Source organism: Panthera pardus, unplaced genomic scaffold (genome assembly GCF_024362965.1).
Source record: "Panthera pardus isolate Hobbes unplaced genomic scaffold, ASM2436296v1 HiC_scaffold_12, whole genome shotgun sequence".
NCBI classification, from domain to species: domain Eukaryota; kingdom Metazoa; phylum Chordata; class Mammalia; order Carnivora; family Felidae; genus Panthera; species Panthera pardus.
In genome coordinates this window covers 102421937-102443199 of record NW_026526677.1, presented here as the reverse complement: position 1 = coordinate 102443199, position 21263 = coordinate 102421937, and the positions used below count along the sequence as shown (strand labels likewise).

The 21263-nt window shown below is 35.8% G+C and overlaps 1 protein-coding gene across 1 annotated transcript in view; it reads left to right on the top strand.

The window, feature by feature from the left end:
* Positions 1-21263, top strand: part of NXPE2 (neurexophilin and PC-esterase domain family member 2) — a 137898-nt gene that overhangs the window by 70555 nt on the left and 46080 nt on the right. Inside the window, 3 exon segments of the mRNA XM_053900636.1 lie at positions 13017-13131; positions 13133-13224; positions 13554-14042. Of these exon segments, the coding sequence (XP_053756611.1) occupies positions 13017-13131; positions 13133-13224; positions 13554-14042 (696 nt within the window).

The window sequence follows — 21263 nt, the reverse complement described above, 5'->3', positions numbered from 1 at the left end:
AGATGGCATATGTAGCCTACATAGGGGAGACCCATGGAGGGCCTAGCTGTGGTGACCAAAGGGGATTATGCTACAGAGCACCAAAGGAATCCTTCTACACAAGGCCACTACTTTTAAGACCAGTAGACATACCTGACCTACCAAATATATAGAAACAAATACAAAGATAAACAAAATGAAGAAACAGAGGACTATGATCCAAATGAAGAAAAAAAAACACAGAAAAACAGGTAAATGAAACAAAGATAAGCAATATGGCTGTTAAAGAGTTCAAATTAATGGTCATAAAAATACTTTACTTGACAATAGAGTTGATAAACTCAGTAAAAACTTCAACAAAGAGATAGTAAATATAAAAAATAACCTGTCAGAGCTGAAGAATATGTAACTGAAATAAAAAATACACAAGAGGGAATCAATAGAAAATTAGAGGATGCAGAAGAATGGATAATTGATATTGAAGAAAGGGTAGTGGAAAGCAACCATGCTGAAGAGAAAAAAGAAAAAATGAGAATACATTAAGGGACCCTGTGACATCATTAAGCATAATAACATTCACAGTACAGAGATCTCTGGAGGAGCGAGAGAGAGTGAGCAAAAGGGAAGGGGGAAGATCACTTAAAGAAATAGCTGAAAACTTCCCTAATCTGGGAAGAAGGGAACAGATATCCAGGTTCTGGACAGATGAGCCCAAATTAGATGAACCCATGGAGGTCCATACCAATTTAAACACATAACAATTTTAAAAGCAAGAATCCTGGGTGGCTGAGTCAGTTAACTATCTACCTTCAGCTCAGGTCACGATCTCATGGTTTATGAGTTCAAGCCCCACATAGGACTCTCTGCTGTCAGTGCAGAGTCTGCTTCAGATCCTCTGTCCCCTCTCTTGCTGCTCCTGCCCCACTCATGCTCGTGCCCTCTGTCAAAAATAAATTAGGAAAAAAAAGCAAAAAACAAAGATAGAGAATATTAAAAGCAGGAAGAGCAAAGATACTAGTTATAGGCCAGAGAAACTCTATAAGGCTATGAAGTGATTTTTGAGTGGAAAGTTTGCAGGCCAGAAAGGAGTTGCATGGTATCTTCAAAGTGCTGAAAGCAAAAAACCTGCAACAAACAATAGCCTACAAGATCATCTATCAGTATTGAAGGAGATCTAAAGAAATTTCCAGACAACAAAAAGTGAAAGGAGTTCATCATCACTAAATTTGCCTTTCAAGAAATGTTAAGGGGAAATTTTTAAATGGAAAGAAAAGACCTTAACTAGAAGAAAATTATGAAAAAAAATTTCACTGGTTAAAGCAAACATAGTAAATGTAGTAGAATAATCACTTATAAAGCCAGTACAGAAGTTAAAACATAAAAATAATAAAATCAATTATGTCTACAAAAAATACTCAAAAGATATACAAAGTAAAAAGATGTAAAGTGACCTATATATAAAACATGGAGGGAGCAGTAAAAATGTAGTTCTTTTAGAATATGTTTGAAAAATTTTAATGTTTATTTATTTATTTTGAGAGAGACAGAGAGAGAGAGAGAGAGAGAGAGAGAGAAAACGAGCAGAGGAGGGACAGAGAGAGAATCCTGAGTGGGCTCTGTACTATTGGTACAGAGCTTGACATGGAGCTTGAACCCACGAACCATGAAATCATGACCCGAGGTGAAATCAAAAGTCAGATGGTCAACCAACTGAACCACCCAGGTGACCCAGAATGTGTTTAAATTTAAGGTGTCATCAACTTAATGTAGATTTATATATATATATATATATATATATATATATATATATATATATATATATATATATAATCTATGTATGTGTATATATATAACATATATATATTATATATATATTATATATATATTATATATATATTATATATATAACATATATATATGTAACATCTTATATATATATATAATATATATATAAGATGTTACATATGAATCCGATGGTAACTATAAATCATAACTTATTAATAGATACAAAAAAATAATGAGAAAGTAATCCAAGCACAAAACTAAAGAAAGCCATCAAAACAGAATAGACAAGGGAAGAAGAAATCAACAGAACTACAAAAACAACAAAAACCATAACAAAATGACAATATATATAGTTATCAATAGTTATTGTCAATATAAGTGGTCTAAATGCTCTCATCAAAAGACATAGTGTGTCTGAGTGATTAAACAAACTTGACCCATCTATATGCTGCCTACTTGAGATTCCCTTTTGATTTAAAGACATATATAGCCTGAAAGTGTAAGGGCTGGAGAAAGATATTCCATGCAAACAGAAGCAAAAAAAAAAAAAAGAAAAGAAAAGAAAAGAAAAAAAAAGCTGTGATAACAATACTTATATCAGACAAAATAGACTTTAAAATGGAAACTGTAACCAGAGATAAAGCAGGGCATTACATAATGATAAAAGGATTATTCTAACAGGAGGATTATAAAAACTAGAAATGTCTAGCACCTATGTAGGAGCACCTAAATGCATAAAGCAATTATTAACAGACAGATGGAGAAATTGACATTAACACAATACTACTATGGGACTTTATACTGCTATCAATGGATAGATCATTCAGACAGGAAAATCAGTGAAGAAACAGGGACTTTGAATGACGCATTATACCAGATAGACTCAAAAGATACATAGAGGACCTTTTATCCCAAAACAGAATACATATTCCTTTCAAGTGCACATGGAATATTCTATAGCACATATCACATATTAGGCCATAAAACAAGTCTCAATAAATTTAAGATTGAAATCATATTGAGCATTTTTTTCTGATGAAAATGGTATGAAATGAGCAATTAATTACGAGAAAAAAAACTGGCAAAAACACAAACACACAGAAGCTAAACGACACACTACTAAACAACCAATAGGTTAAAGAAGACATCAAAGTGGAAATAAAATACCTGCAGACAAATGAAAATAGAAACAATGGTCCAAAATCTTTGGGACACAACCAAATCAGTTCAATGAGGAAAATTTACAGCAATACAGGTATACTGCATAAAACAAAAATCTTAAAAAGGAGGTGGGTGGGAGAAGAGCTAGATGGGTGATGGATATTAGGGAGAGCACTTGTCGTGAGGAGCACTGGGTATTGTATGTGAGTGATAAACCACTGCATTCTATTCCAGAACCAGTACTGCACTGTATGTTAACTAAAGTTTAAAAATAAAATAAAATAATCCAATCTTATACCTCAAGGAACTAAAGAAAGGAAGAATATCCAACATCTGTAGAAGAAAGGAAATAATAAAGATCAGAGTATAAGTTGAAACTTAAAGTAAAAAAAAAAAACCCAAAAACCAAAAAACAAAGAAAAAAAACAAAAAACAAAAAAAGACGCCCAAAACAACCCCCCCCCCTAAAAAACAATAGATAAAAACAATGAAACTAAGAGCTGATTCTTTGAAAGGATAAATAAAAATGATAAACCTTTAGCCAGATTCATCAAGAACAAAAGAGAGAGGACTCAAACAAATAGAATAAAAAATTAAAGGGGAGAAATAACAACCAATATCACCAATACAGAAAGGATTATAAGAATACTATTAAAAATTACATGTGAACAGGGGCACCTGGGTGGCTCAGTTAGCTAAGCTTCTGACTCTTGATTTCAGCTCAGGTCATGATCTCACAGTTGGTGAAATCAACTCCCTTTGGGCTCTGTGCTGACAGCATGGGGCCTGTTTGGGATTCTTTCTCTCTCCCCCTCCTCTGCTCCTCCCCTGCTCATCCTGTCTCTCTCCCTCCTTCCCTCCTTCTCTCTCTGAAAATAAATCAACTTAAAAAATGTCGTGTATAAACAAATTAGACAACCTAGAAAAAAAATGGATAAATTCCTTGAAATTGGGTGAATTGGTAATCAAAACTCTTAAGCAATAAAAGTCCAATACCAAATGGTTTCACAGGTGAATTCTACCAAACATTTAAAGAAGAGTTAATACCTAGTCTCCTCAAAGTAGTCCAAAAAGAAGAGGAAGGAAAATTTCCAGACTCATTCTACCTGTCTGGCATTCCCATGCTAGCAAAACCAGATAAAGACACTTAAGGGGGGGAAAAAAATAAAGTTCAATATCCCTGATCAATATATATGCAAAATTCTTAATATTGGCAAACCAAATTCAATGGTACATTTTTAAAAATATTTATTTTTTAAAATTTACATCCAAATTAGTTACCACATAGTGAAACAATGATTTCAGGAGTAGATTCCTTAATGTCTCTTACCCATTTAGCCCATCCCCCCCTCCCACAACCCCTCCAGTAACCCTCAATTTGTTCTCCATATTTATGAGTCTCCTCTGTTTTGTTCCCCTTCCTGTTTTTGTTATTTTTGTTTCCGTTCCCTTATGTTCATCTGTTTTGTCTCTTAAAGTCCTCAGATGAGCGAGGTCATATGATTTTTGTCTTTCTCTAATTTCACTAAGCATAATACCTTACAGTTCTATCCATGTAGTTGCAAATGGCAAGATTTCATTCCGATTGCCAAGTAATACTCCATTGTATGTATGTATGTGTGTGTGTGTGTGTGTGTGTATACACACACACACACACACACACACACACACCACATCTTCTTTATCCATTCATCCATCGATGGACATTTGGGCTCTTTCCATACTTTGGCTATTGTGGATAGTGCTGCTATAAACATGGGGGTGCATGTGTCCTTCTGAAACAGCACACCTGTATCCCATGGATAAATGCCTAGCAGTGCAATTGCTGGATTGTAGGGTAGTTCTATGTTTAGTTTTTTGAGGAACCTCCATACTGTTTTCCAGAGTGGCTACACCAGCTTGCATTCCCACCAACAATGCAAAAGAGATCCTCTTTCTCCACATCCTCACCAACATCTGTTGTTGCCTGAGTTGTCAATGTTAGCCATTCTGACAGGTGTAACGTGGTATCTGATTGTGGTTTTGATTTCTATTTCTCTGATGATGACTGATGTGGAGCATGTTTTCATGTGTTGGTTGGCCATCTTGATGTCTTCTTTGGAGAAGTGTCTATTCGCGTCTTTTGTCCATTTCTTCATTGGATGATTTGTTTTTGGGGTGTTGAGTTTGATCAGTTCTTTATAGATTTTGGGTACCAACCCTTTATCGGATATGTCATTTGCAAATATCTTCTCCCATTCTGTCAGTTGCCTTTTAGTTTTGCTGATTGTTTCCTTTGCTGTGCAGAAGCTTTTTATTTTGATGAGGTTCCAGTAGTTCATTTTTGCTTTTCTTTCCCTTGCCTCCAGAGATGCAATGATACATTTTTTTTTTCTAAAATTTTTTTAAGTGTATTTATTTTTGAGACAGAGAGAGACAGAGCATGAACGGGGGAGGGGCAGAGAGAGAGGGAGACACAGAATCGGAAGCAGGCTCCAGGCTCCGAGCCATCAGCCCAGAGCCTGACGCGGGGCTCGAACTCACGGACCGCGAGATCGTGACCTGAGCCCAAGTCGGACGCTCAACCGACTGAGCCACCCAGGCGCCCCATGCAATGATACATTTTTTTAAATCACTCTTTTGTGTGTAGCTGTCTGGTTTTCCCAATGCCATTTATCAAAGAGACTGTCTTTTCCCCATTGTGTAATCTTGCTTCCTGTCATAAATTAACTGACAAGTTTGGGTTTATTTCTGTGATGTCTCCTGTGATACCAATCCACATATCTATTTTGTGCCAGTAGCATACAGTCTTGAATACTATAGCTTTCTAGTATATTTTTACATCTGAGATTGTGATACCTGAAGTTTTGGTCTCCTTTCTCAAGATTGCTTTGGCTATTCAGCATCTTCTATGCTCCAAACCAATTTTAGAATTATTTGTTCTAGTTCTGTGAAAAGTCCTATTGTAACTCTGATAAGGATTGCATTAAATCTGTAAATTATTTGTGGTAATATGGACATGTGAACAGTATTAATTATTCTGATTATGAGCATGGAATACTTTTCCACTTACTTGTGTCCTCTTCAATTCTTTAATCAATGTTTTACAGGTTTCAGAGTACTGGTCTTTCACCTCCTTGGTTAAGTTTATTTCTAGGTATTTTATTTTTTGTTGCAATTTTAAATGGGATTGTTTTCTTGATTTCTTTCAGCTATGTTATTATTAAATTGGGCCACTTTCTATACCACACACAAAAATGAACTAAAATGGATTAACAACACAATTTTGAGACCTAAAACCCTAGAACTCCTGCAGGAAAACAGGCAGTAATTGCTTTGACACAGCCTCAGCAACAGTTTTCTAAACAAATCAACTATTGAGGGTACACAAAGTAAAAAGCTTTTGCACAGGAAAGAAAAACAACAAAATGAAAAGACAACCTACTTAACGGGAGAAGGTATTTACAAATGATAGATCTTATTAGAGGTTAATATCCAGAATATATAGGGAACTCGTACAACTCAACACCAAAACAAATAATCTGATTAAAAAATGGGCAGAGGACCTGAATAGACATTTTTCCAAATAGATATACAGATGGCCAACAGACACATGGAAAGATGCCCTAAATCAGTGATTATCAGGCAAATGAAAATCAACACAATTAAATATCACCTTATACCTGTCAGAATGGCTCAAATAAAAAAAGACAAGAAACAACAAGTGTTGATGAGGATGTAGAAAGAAGAGAAACCCTTCCGTACTGTTGGTGGGAATGTAAATAGATGTTTACTGTGGAAAATAGTTTAGATGTTCCTCAAAAAATTAAGAATAGGATTACCATATGATTCAGTAATCCACTAATGGGTGTTTACCCCCAAACAATAAAAAACACTAATATGAAAAGATATATGTACCTGTATGTTTTTTGCAGTATTTACAATAGCCAAGTTATGGAGGCAACCCAAGCGTCCAATGATATATGAATGGATAAAGATGTTGTGGTATATAAATACAGTGGGATACTAGTCAGGCATGAAAAAAGAATGCGATCTTGCTATTTGTAACATGGATACACCTAGAGCATTACACTACAAAATAAGTCAGACACAAAGACAAGCATCATGTGATCCATCTTATATGTGTAATCCAAGAAACAAAATAAATGAAGAAATAAAGCATAAACAGACCCATAGAGAACTGATGGTTTCTGGAGGTGAGGGGATGGCCACAAAGGGTGAGGGGAATGGGAGGTACAGGCTTCCAGTTAAGCAATAAATAAATCTCAGGATTAAAGGCACAGCACAGGGAATATATAGTCAATGGTATTTTAATTGTGTTGCATGGTGAACGATGGTGGCTATACTTGTAGTACACATAGCTGAACATACAGAGTTGTTGAATCACTGTGTTGCTATGCATGTGAACTTCATGTAACATTGTGTCAACTATACTTCATGAAAAAAAAGGATTATTTGCTATAATCAAGTGGGATTCATTCCAGGGATGCAAGAATTTCTAAATATTTGCAAATCAAATCAATTTTATGTATCTCACATTCAGAAGAGGAAGGATTAAAACCATGTGATCATCTGAATAGGAAAAAACACTTGACAAAATTCAACATATATTTATAATAAAAATTCTCAAGGTGGGTTTAGAGGGTACCTACCTCAACATAAAAAAGCTATATGGGACAAACCCACAGCTGACATCATACTCAGCAGTGAAGCTTAGCTTTTCCTCTAAGATCAGGAATAAGACAAAGATGTCCACTCTCATCACATTTAGTTAACATAGTACTGGAAGTCCTAGACAATGTAATCACACATGAAAAAGAATTAAAAGACATCCAAAATGGTAACAAAGAAGTAAAACTCTATTTGCAGATGTGATTCAGTTTACGGTAAACCCTATAGACTCCAAGAAACTACTAGAAATAATAAATGAATTTAGTAAAGTTGCAGGATATAAAATTTACAGAAATAGGTTGCATTTCTATACACTAAAAATGATGTGTCCGAGAAATTAAGAAAACAATTCCATTTACAATTTTACCAAAAAGAATACCTAGGAATAAACTTAACCAAGGATATGAAATAAGTAGACTCAGAAAAATATTAGATATTGATGAAAGAAACTGAATATTTCACAAATATATAAAAAGATATTCCATACTTATGGATTCAAGGAGTATGATTAAAATGTGCTCATTACCCCAAATCTACAGACTCAATGCAATCCCTATCAAAATAGTGAGTGACTATAAGTGAGTGAGTGAGTAAGTGAGTGAGTTTGTTTTACAGAACTAGAATAATCCTAAAGTTTGTATGGAGCACAAAAGACCCTGAAGAGCCAAAGCAATCTTGGGAAAAGACCAAAGGTGCAGGTATCACAATCCTAGATTTCAAGATGTACTAAAAAGCTATAGGAATTACAACAGTATGCTACTGGCACAAAAGAAGACACATCAATAGAACATGATAAAGAGCCCAGAAATACACCCATACTTACATAATTAATCTATGACAAAGGAGGTAAGAATACATAATAGGGAAAAGACAGTATCTGCAATAAATGGTACAGGGAAAACTGGACAGCTACATAAAAAGTGATACAAGTGGACCACTTTCTCACAGTCATTCACAAAAATAAACTCAAATTGGACTAGAGACCTAAATGTGAGACCTGCAACTATAAGACTCCTAGAAGAAAACAGGCAGTAATCTCTGACACCAACCTTAACATTTTTAGATAGTTCTCCTCAGGGAAGGTAAACAAAAGCAAAAATAAAGTATTGGGACTACACCAAAAATAAATCAATCAACGTGAATACACCACATTAATAAGACAAAGGATAAGAACCATATGATCCTCTCAATAGGTACAGAAAAAGCATTTGACAAGATAGAGTAGCCTTTCTTCATAAAACCCTCAAGAAAGTAAAGATAGAAGGAACATACTTCAACATTGTAAAGTCCATATATGAAAGACAGTTAATACCATCCTCAATGGGGAAAAATGAGAGCTTTCCCCCTAATTCAGGAAGACAACAGGGAGGTCCACTCTCACCAGTTGTTGAACATAGTCCTGGAAGTCCTAGCCTCAGCAATCAGACAACGATGAAATAGAAGGCATCCAAATCAGCAAACAAGAGATCAATTTTTCACTCATTGCACAAAACATGATACTTTATGTGGAAAACCCAAAAGACTCCCCCAAAAATCAGGAAAGTTGCAGGATATAAAATCAACATACAGAAATCAGTTGCATTTCTATACACCAATAATGAAGAAGCAGAAAGAGAAATCAAGGAATCAATCCCATTTATAATTGCACCAAAAACCCTATGATACTTAGGAATAAGCCTAGCTAAAAATGTGAAAGATCTGTATGTTGAAAACTGTGTAAAGCTTATTCAAGAAATGTAAAAAGATGCAAAGAAATAGAGAAACATTCCATGCTCATGGATTGGAAGAATACCATCAAAGTGTTGATACTACCCAAAGCAATCTACACATTCAATGCAATCCCTATCAAATAACACCAGTATTCTTCACAGAGCTAGAATAAAAATTCTAAAATTAGTATGCAACCAGAAAATACCCCAAGTAGCCAAAATGATGTTGAAAAAGAAAACCAAAGCTGGAGGCACCAGAATCCCAGACTTCAAGGTATATTACAGAGCTGTAATCATCAAGACAGTATGGTATTGGCACAAAAACAGAAAGTGAGATCAATGGAATAGAATAGAAAACCCAGAAATGGACCCACAAACGTGTGGCCAAGTAATCTTTGACAAAGCAGGAAAGAATATCCATTGGAAAAAAGACAGTCTCTTCAGCAAGTGGTGCTGGGAAAAATGGACAGTGATATGCAGAAAAATGAACCTGGACACTTTATTTCACCATACACAAAAATAAACTCAAAATGGATGAAAGACCTAAACATAAGACAGGAAGCCATAAAAATCCTAGGGGAGAAAGCAGGCAGCAACCTCTTTGATCTCAGCTATAGCAACTTCTTACTAGACAGATCTCTGGATGCAAGGAAAACAAAAGCAAAAATGAACTACTATGACCTCATCAAGATAAAAAGCTTCTGCCTGGTGAAGGAAACAATCAGCAAAACTCAAGGCAACCAATGGAAAGGGATAAGATATTTGAAAATGACATATTGGATAAAGGGTTAGTATCCAAAATCTATAAAGAACTTATCAAACTCAACACCCAAAAAACAAATAATCCAGATAAGAAATCGGCAGAAGAAACACTTTTCCAAAGAAGACATCCAGATGGCTAACACACATTTAAAAAAATGCTCAAAATCACTCATTATCAAGGAACTACAAATCAAAACCATAATGAGATATCACCTCACACTTGCCAGAATGGCTAGAATGAACAACTCAGAAAACAACAGATGTTTGCGAGGATGTGGAGAAAGGGGAACACATTTACCTTGTTGGTGGGAATGCAAACTGGTGCAGCCACTCTGCTAGACAGTGTGGAGTTTCCTCAAAAAATTATAAATAGAACTATGCTACAACCCAGCTATTGCACTACTAGGTATTTATCCAAAGGATATAAAAACACTGATTCAAAAAGGGATATGCACCCCAATGTTTATAATAGTGCTATCAACAAGAGCCAAATTATGGAAAGAGCCCAAATATCCATCAACTGATAAATGGATAAAGATAGGGGCACTTGGGTGGCTCACAGTTAGGTGTTAGACTTGGGCTCAGGTCATGATCTTGCAGACCATGAGTTTGAGCCCCGCACTGGGCTCTGTGCTGACAACTCAGAGCCTGGAGCCTGCCTCAGATTTGGTGTCTCCCTCTCAGCCCCCCACCCACTTGTACTCTGTCTCTCTCACTCTCTTTCACAAATAAACATTTATAATTTTTTTTTTAAAGATGTGGTATGTGCACGCGCACACACACACAATGGGATACTACTCAGTGATCAACAAGAATGAAATCTTGCCATTTCCAACAACATGGACGGAACTAGAGTGTATTATGCTAAGCAAAGTAAGTCTGAGAAAGACAAATATATGATTTCACTCACATGTGGAACTTAAGCAACAAAACATGTTCATCTGAACATAGGAGATAGGAAGGAAAATAAGATAGAAACAGAAGGGGAGGGAAACCAGAAGAATTTCTTAAATACAGAGAACTGAGGATTGCTGGAGGGCAAGTGGATGGAGAGATGGGCTAAATCAGTGAGGAGCATTAAGGAGGGCACTTGCTGGGATGAGCACTGGGTGTTATATGTGTAAGTGATGAATCACTGGGTTTGACTCCTGAAACCAATACTACGCTGGATGTTAACTAACTTGAATTTAAATAAATTAAACAAAACCCAACAAAAAAGCTTCACACACTGTAGGAAACTGTCAACAAAATTAAAAAGCAACCTACTGAATTACAGTGGATATTTGCAAATGATTTATCTGATAAGGGGTTAAGATCTAAAATATATTACTATCTTTTACAACTCAGCACCAAAACAAACAACCCCATTAAAAAAAAATGAGCAGAGGACCGGAATAGACATTTTTTAAAGAAGACAGATAGCAGACACATGAAAATATCCTCCATATCACAAATCCTCAGGGAAATGCAAATCAAAACCACAAGGAGATGTTACCTTACACCTGTCAAAATGGCTAGAATCAGAAAGACAAGAAATAACAAACTTTGATGAGGCTGTAGATGAAAGGGAACACTTGTACACTGTTTGTGGGAATGTAAATTGGTGCGGCCACTGTGGAAAAGAAGTATGTAGGTTCATCAAAAAATTAAAAATAGAAATACTATGCAATCCAGTAATTTAATTACTGATTATTTATGCAGAGAAACCGAAAACACTAACTGAAAAAGATATATGCACTGCTGTGTTTATTGCAGTATTTATAATAGCCAAGATAGGAAAGCAACCTAGGTGTCCATCAACAGATGAATGGCAACAGAGATGCAGTATATATAAACACAATGGAGCATACTAGGCCTTATAAAGAGTGGGATCTTGCCATTTGCAACAAAATGGATGGACCTAGAGGGTATTGTGTTAAATGAGATAAGTCAGAAAGACAAAGACCATAGGATTTCTCCTTTGTGTAGAATCTAAAAATAAAAAATAAAAATAAAAAACCCAGAAAACCAGGAACAGACTCTGAGAACAAAGTGTTTACTGCCAGAGGTATATAAAGCTGGGGAGATGGATCAAATAGGTGAAGGGTATTCAGAGGTACAAACTTCCAGTTATAAAGTAAGTAAGTCATGGGGATGAAAAGTACATCACAGGCAATATAATCAATAATACTGTAACAATGTTGTATGGTGACAGATGACGACTATAGTTATTGTAGTGAGCACTAAGTAATGCACAGAATTGTGGAATCACTATGTTGTACACTTGAAACTAATATAACATTTTGTATCAACTATACTTCAAGGATATTTGTTTAAAAGGCCCAAGTCTTACCTGGATGAAAGCATGATGTGAGTCAATGAATACAGCTGAGGCTACTTTTATAGTGAAGTGTTCAGAATAAGGAGGTATCAGCCCTCCCTTTTTCTACATTTATCAGACCGCACTGTTAAGATGTTCAGCCTGGGCCCAACACTGAAATTTTAACCCGAGAACCGGATTCTGGTGCACACAAAATAAACAATGTGTGTGACATCATTTCATAAACACATTCAAGGTTTCTCCATGGAGAAGAAGAGTTTGAGGGGAAATTTCACAAGTTACCAAGGTCAATGTTATTGGTACAATGTTTAGCTGAGTTACTGAGGCCTGCTATTTCATGGCCACTTATTTCCTCCTCATTTGGCTAGCTGTTGAGTAGCTTGGGGGACTAGGTAAAGCCTGAGGAAAACATTGCAAATGCACAAGAAAAATTATCCCTACTCCAGGACAAACCGTTCATTAGTGAGATTATTCAAAAGTGAGACTTTTAAAATATTTGTTGAAGAGAGGAGAGAATAAATAGAGAAGGGTGGAGAGAAAAGAGAAAAAGAAGGGAGAAAATGAGGAGTTTGTTTCAAAAATAATTTGTGGTAATAAAAATTGTTTACTGCACGTATTTTTATTGCCAGAGAGTGAGAACATAGGAAAAAGTCAGACTGAAATGAAGACTCCTTTCCCCAGTGGTCATACTGTGAAAAGAAGGTGGATTACAGCATTTTGTAAATAGAGCAAGTTAAACACAAATTAAAAATGACTGCTTGAAGAGAAAACTTAATTTCCTCATTGAAGATTCAACACTGCATCAATGGGTTTACTATTTACAAAAAGTGGTGAAAAGTATGTATTTTTATTTTGAAATTAGTTGATTTATGAGTTTCTTATAAAATAATGTTTGTTTTTTTAATTTGCCAAACATTTGGATTTGGGTTTTTAACTAAAAGTCAAATTTTATTTTTTCATTCATAAATACTAACGTTTTTCTTCCTCTTTCTACACCCATTTTGTTAAGATTTTAATGCATCTGGTAAAGTTGTTTTCTTCCCCTTAGCAGTAATACTATTATCATTAGAAATTATCTTGGTCAGAATTTTACAAATGTGTACATTTAAAAATTATATAATTAATTTCATTTAGTTACAAAGAATTATTGACTTGTTTTCCATCAGACTTAAAATATTTTGATCATCATGGAATTGGGGTCTTTAAAACACGTATACTTCTGGATGCCACAAGACATATTTTGATTCAGTGGAAAAAGCATGGTCCTCCATGTATTACCAAACATCTGTTTGGTAATGAAAACTATATCCCAAGGAAAATTGATCGAGCAGTCAGAGACAATGACACAGCCATTGTCATTACCCCTGGCCAGCACCTCAGACCTTCTCCTGTCAAAATTTTCATTCAGAAGGCCATTAATGTTCAAAAGGCCATTGAATGTCTACTCTCACAAAGCCCAGAGACCAAGTTGATCTTAAAACTGAAAATACCAGAGATGATTAGTGATTTCCATGGTTGTATTAAAAATCTTATTGTGAAGGATATTTTTGTGGATTTCGATGTGGGTATTATTGATGTTTGGGAGAGGACTATTGCATACGGTGCTAATAATGCTCATCCACCTGATTATGTGACTGGAAATCTTATTAACATTTTTTTTTTAATTTTAAAAAAATGTTTATTTTTGAGAGACAGAGACAGATTGTGAGTGGGGCAGGGACAGAGAGAAAGGGAGACAGAATCTGGAGCAGGCTCCAGGCTCTGAGCAAGCTCTCAGCACAGAGCCTGACATGGGGCTTGAACTAACAAACTGTGAGATCATGACCTGAGCCAAAGTTGGACACTCAACCAACTGAGACACCCAGGTACCCTGAAATCATATTAACATGTCCTTATACTCTATTTGCTAGAGGAAAAATACAGAAAAACAGTACTAGCTATTCTCTATAGATGACCTAACTTAGACTACCAGGACAATTTAATGTAATCCAAGAATAAAGAAATGAAATTAAAACAAATTAATGTAATAAATACAGAATATACAGAACATAAAAATTACCATTGAAACATTTTTTAAAATGTTTACTCATTTTTGAGAGAGAGAGAGAGAGAGAGAGAGAGAGAGAGAATATGCAAGAATGCACATGAGCAGGGAGGAGCAGAAAGAGAGGGATACAGAGGATCCAAAGTGGCCTCTGAGCCAACAGCAGCAAGCCCAACGCGGGACTCGAACTCACAAACTGTGAGATCATGACCCGAGCTGAAGTTGGATGCTCAAGTGACCAAGCCACCCAGGTATCCCCATTTAAACAATTTTTAAGTGTACAATTCAGTGGCTGTGCAATTCAGATGCATTCATATTCATACTGTTATACAAACATTATCATGATCTAGCTCCAGAACCTTTCATCATCCCAAACAAAAACTCTATGCCCATAAACTAACCCCTCATTCTCTGTTATCCCCCGGACCTGGCAACCACCATTCTAATGTCTCTATCAATTAGAATGTTCTATGTATAGCTCATAAAGTGGAATTATACAGTATTTGTCTTTTGTATCTGCTTATTTCATTTGACATAATGTCAAATTTTATCTATGTTGTTGCCTATGTAAGAATTTCCTTTTTTAAGGCTGAATAATATTTCATTGTATACGTACACACACTTTGTTTATCCACCATCTATCAATTAACAGTTGGGTTGTTTCTACTTTTTGGCAATTGTGAATAATGCTGCGATGAAGAGAAAACCAAAGTTGAAAGGAATGTCTCTAGTGCTTAGTGTGAGGACAGAAAAGATCATCATTCATAATTTAATTGTAAGAAATGCATTGCCCAGAAACAAAGAGTCTAAATAATTTAAGTTTAGAGAAAATGGAATTTGGTAACCAGTTGTTCTTTAAATTCCAGTAAGAATCAGAGATCACAAACACCCATCAATGCATTGAGAGAAACCAAGTATCAAGTCAACATAACAGATCCTGAAACCCTGCTTCCTGCTGACCCCAAAATTATGAGATGAGATACCCTCCAGAGGACACAAAATGACTTTATAAATGTCTCTAAATATTCCTTTCAGCATTAAACTATGCACTTTTCCCATTAACATGTTCAAGGTCTCAAGAGTGGAACTGTTTACTCCACATTTGAAATGTGTTTCTTAGTGAGAGGAAGTGAAACTACAATACTTTAGCATTAATGCCATAGCCCAATCACACAGGTTAGGACTGGGATCCTCTCACCAAAGGAACGCACATAGAAAGCTCTTTCTTGTATCAAACTTACCCACTAGTTCTATTTCTTTTTAAAGAAAACTTTTTCTAAAAAAAGATTTTTTTCTTAAGTAATCTCTAAGACCAAACTTGGGCTCGAACTCACAACCCCAGGACCAAGAGTCACATGCTCTACTGAGCGAGGAAGCCAGGAGCCCCTAAAGGAAAGCTTCAAAATAAATGCATTCTTCCATGTACTGCAATCTTACCTGCTTACATGAGTTAGCATTTTCCCTCCAAGGCCACTTCAAATTTCTTCATTCTAGTTCCAATACAACGAAGTTTACAGTTTTCTTACCATGGCTCTTCTCTGAATACACTAAAGTTTGTCTATGTCACTCTATAACATGCTTTCCACCCCATCTCACATGCTCTAATGCAAATGCGATCATTAGTATAAAATAATGAGAATCTATTATTTTTCTTGTTCCAGAGCTGCATCGTACAACAGAATTGCTCTAAGTCACATGTGACTGTTTAAGTGAAGTGAAAAATTAGCTCCTTGGTTGCAACAATCACATTTCAAGTGTTCAACAGACACGTGTACCTAGCGGCACTATAATGACAGCACAGTATTTGCTTTCATTGGTCTCTGGAGAGTTTTTTTTTTTTTTTAAGTTTTGTTGTATTTGGATGTATTTTAAAAATAAGTCAGTGGTATTTTATTAATTTTATGATGAGTAAAATAATCAAATGTTAAGTGTTAAGGTCTTGACTTTTAAGTCATTAACTTCTGGCTCAGTTTTTTAGAGAAATTCTGGTGTCTACATATTTTATAATGTTTTGGCCTTGAAGCGATAGTTTCAGGTCACTGCAGATATCGACTATGTTGCTAATGTGTAAGACTTGAGTAAGCCATTTGAAATGGTAAAAAGGCTCCTGACCGGAATTATCAGGCTTCTTTCAGAAGAAAGAAGTATACACAATGGATGTATGCACAATGGAATGAAACTAGAAATCATTAGCATAAGGAAAACAGAAAAATACAAATATGTGGAAATTAAACACTGCATTCTTTATCGATACGTCAAAGAATAAATAAAATTTAGAAAATACTTGGAGACAAGTGAAAATAAAAACACAACATATCAAAACTTCTGGGATGCAGCAAAAATAGTACCAAGGAGTCTTTTCAATAAATGGTGCTGAAAAACTGGATAGGACAACAAATTGGACAACCCAGAAGATATGGAAAAATTCCTAGAACCATATAACCTACCAAGACTGACTCAGGAATACATTTAGAAATATATATAATTACATTCAACACAAGGAGTTTATTGAAGCAGTAATCAAAAACCTCCCCCAAAAAGAAAAGTCCCAAACCAGATGGCTTCACTGGAGAATTCTATATAACATTTAAAGAATAATTAACACCAATCCATCCCCAAATCTTACAAAGAATAGAAGACGGGAACACTGACTAACTCATTCTGGGAAGGCAGCTTTACTCTAATACTAAAACCACACAAAGGCACAAAAAGAAAACTACATACCACTATCCCTGATGAATATTAATGCACAAATCCTAAACAAGATACTAATAAAGTGAATTCATCAGCATATTGAAAGGATTGTATGTCATGAACAAGTGGAATTTATATCTGGAAACAAGGATAGCTCAGCTTATTAAAAATCAGTGTAATACACTACATTGACAAAATAAAGGTCAAAAGCCACAGTCTTAGTCAATGCAGAACAAAACATCTGAGAAAATTCTATGTCCTTTTATGAGAAAAACATCTGACAAACTAGGAAGAGAAGAAAACTACCTCAAAATAATAAAGTCTGTATATCAAAAGCCCACAGCTATCATCATATTCAATAGGGAAAGCCTGCAAGCTTTTCCTCCAAGATCAGGAAAAAGCAAGGGCTTGTAGCACATTCACCACTACTATGTAACATAGGACTGGAAGTCCGAGCCAGAGCAATTATATGAGAAAAAGAAATAAGGGGCAAATTGGAAAAGAAGTAAAATTATATGTTTGCAGATGATACTATCTTATATTTAAAAAATCCTAAAGATTCCACAACAGAATTCTTAGAACTAATAAATTTATTAAGTTGCAGGACACAAAATCAACACGTAAAAATCAGTTGTATGTCTATACCTAACTATGACCAATCTGAAAATCAGTCCCATGTTCCATAGCATCAAAAAGAATGAAATACTTTAGAATAAGTTTAACCAAGGAGGTGAAAGACTTGTACACTTGCAATATAAAACATTGTTGAAATAAATTAAAGAAGAGGGGCACCTGGGTGGCTCAGTTGGTTAAGTATCCAGCTTCGGCTGAGGTCATGATCTCATGGTTTGGGGGTTCAAGCGCGCATCTGGCTCTGTGCTGACAGCTTGGACCCTGGAGCCTGCTTTGGATTCTATGTCTCCCTCTCTCTCTCTGCCCCTCCCACATACGTACTCTCTCTCTCTCAAAAATAAATAAACATTAAAAAAATTTTAATAAAAAAATTAAAAAATTACACACACAATGAGATAATCACCTCACACACCAGGATGGCCACTATCATAAGAAAACAGTATTAGTGAAGATGTGGAGACGTTAGAACACTTGTGTACTGTTACTGTAAATGTAAACTGATACAGCTATTATGGAAAACCATACGGGGGATCCTCAAAGAGTTAAAACTAGAATTACCATGTGACCCAAAAATTCTACTTCTGGTTATACATCCCAAAGAACTAAAATCAGGTTTTAAAGAGATAATATACACTTTCATGTCCACTGCAGTATTGTTCATGATAGTCAAGACAGGGCAACAACCCGATGTTCATCAACATATGCACAGGTAAAGAAAACGGGGTATACACATACACTGTAATACAATACCGTCTCTAAAAAGGGATTCTGTCACATGCTACGTGGATAAATGTTGAGGACTTCTAAGGGAAATAAGCCAGTCAATAAAGGATAAATATTGTATAATTCCAGTCATACAAAGTTTCTAAAATAGTCAAAATCATAAAAACAAAGTAGAAAAGCAAATACCAAATGTTGAGGAGGGGGTATTAATGTTTAGTGGGTATAGAGTATTAGTGTTGCAAGATAGAAGTTCTAGAGATCAATTGTACAACAAAGTGAATATACCTAATGCTACTGCACTGTAAATTTAAAAATGGTTAAGATGGTAAATTTCATGTTATGTTTTTTTTTTTTTACCACACAAATTCCTGATGTATGTTCTTTTCCTTTCGTAGCAAATAAACTTTAATGTGAGAGTCAAGAGTATTTCATTTTTTTTTTTTTTGCCCAACCTGCTGAAATCAACTTGTGTCAGTTGCTCAGTAACCAATAATGACTTGAATTCCTTACCTTCTTCCATAACAAATCAACATTAGGAAGCACGGTTTTTAAAAACTGTTCCTTTAATAACAGAGCAAGTCAAGTGGCTTCAGGTATGGCACGCTGTACACATAGCTGCTGCTCCATTAGGAATAATCCCAGTGTTCCTTTCCATTTGACACCATAGTTCACAAAATAATGCTCATGAAAATTCCTCCTCTAGAGCAGGAGTTTTCGATGACAACCAGAAGCAAAAAGTCATCAAGTGCTTCCATCTCTTATAAATGTGTACAGATGCCAAGGACTTTTTCATACTCCACATTATCACTTCCACAAAGCAAAATGCGTCTAGTACATACCTTTCAATTGACACTGTATGCTACTGACATAATGTTTGTACAGCACTATCATTTGATGAAAGAATTTTGTCAGTAGTTCATTCAGATTTAGCTCTAACCATGTTTGTCATTAACTCATGACTGGCTTTATAAACTCATCAATGGTTTGACTTGTACCTTTTCTCTTGATGAGGAATGCAATACGGAGTGATAGCTTGGTAATTCTAGCTTTTCCTTTGACTTTATTGATAGAATTCATCAAATTCATACTGGAAGGCAATATTTTGTTCTTGTCCTAGAGAAAAGCACATTGCTTTAGCAGAGAGAGGACTGTGCTTTGTATGCCAAGTATGAAATCTTTGATGGCTTTCCACTTTTGTGTTAAACAGAACATTTTTTTTTTTTTTTTTACAGGTGATAGAAATCCACCTCAAACTCCTTAATGAGGGATGGGAAGGAATGTATTAACTCGTAACTAGAAAGTACAGAGAGGGCAGAAAAGTTGAGGGGTGTTGCATCCAGATGCTTAAAGTACAATGTTAGTTCTCTGTCTCCCCTTTGCCATCTTTTGGCTCTGTGTTTCTGTGTTGGTTTCATTTTCAGGTGGGATCTTTACATGTCACAGCTGAAAAAGGTAACATGTCCTTGTGAGTTGTAATCCCAGAGACCCTCTCCTAGTGTATACATATAGATAGAAAACAGAGAAGACTCTGGTTGTCCCATTTTGGGTTACATGTCCATGTTGGAACCAGTGCCAATAGCCAAGGGGATAACGGACCTTGATTGTCAAGCCTAGACCATATGCCAACTCTTGGGCCAGAGTCCATTGACAGAAATGAAGGAAACATAGACATCAAATATTTTTCTTCTGCATATTTGACAAAATCTCATTAAAAAATAGTACCCAAAGGACAAATAGATTATTGATGCCATAAAATTTAATTACCAGAGATTCATGGCTATATTGCCTTTGTATACTTTCTTTACTTAATTGCATAAAATCACCACATTCACAGGTATTTAAAAAGAAGCTCTTTACTTTATGTTTAAAAATTACTTAAGTATTTATGTTACTAATTTTATCACTACCTTTACTTTTAATAATCTATTCTTAAGTCTTTGTTCCATAGTGAGCATAGAAAATCAAATAGAAACCAATAGAATATTAACACATACAAAACAAAACACTGTAATAATGTAAAAATATGTTCAGAAAGATCAAACTGTTAACTGAATATTAGTCAAGAAGGACTTCCAGGGAAGATGGTGGAGTAGGAGGATCCTGGGCTCACCTTGTCCCCATGAACACAATGAGATAAGAGCCACATCGGTGTAAATAAACCAGAAAATGATCTGAAGATTGGCAGGACAGACTCTGTACAGATAAATGTAGAGAAATGGCTACATCAAAGAGGGTAGAAAGGGTGGAGACGCCATCAGGAGACAAACCTTCAGGACTACCCATGGGAGGGAGGGATGCCCCACGTGCAGAGAAGGGAGAGGAGCAGATCCCCATGCCGGCACCCCAGGGTCAAGGACCCACACTGTAAAGACAAATACCCCTAACATTTGGCTTTGAAAACAAGAAGGGCAATCAGTGGAGTTTAACAACTGGACGCTAAAAATCAGTTGGCTCTGCTCTGGGAGCACAGAACAAGCAAAGAGAGCCATTATAGATGACTGTACTAAAGGCAAATGCAGCTCAGCCCCAACAATAGGATACATACAACACACATGAGGCATCCCTAAAGTGTCAAGTTCCTGGTGAACAGGGGACATTGCACTGCAGGGCACTACAGGAGCTTTTACTTATGAGGCCACTATTTTCAGGAGCAGGAGATACAGCTGACTTTCCTAACAAAGAGACACCGATAGATTTAGACAAAATGAGGGGACAGAGGAACATGTCCCAAATGAAAAAAGAGGACAAAAATCAGAGCAAAATAGCAAAGCGAAACAGAGAT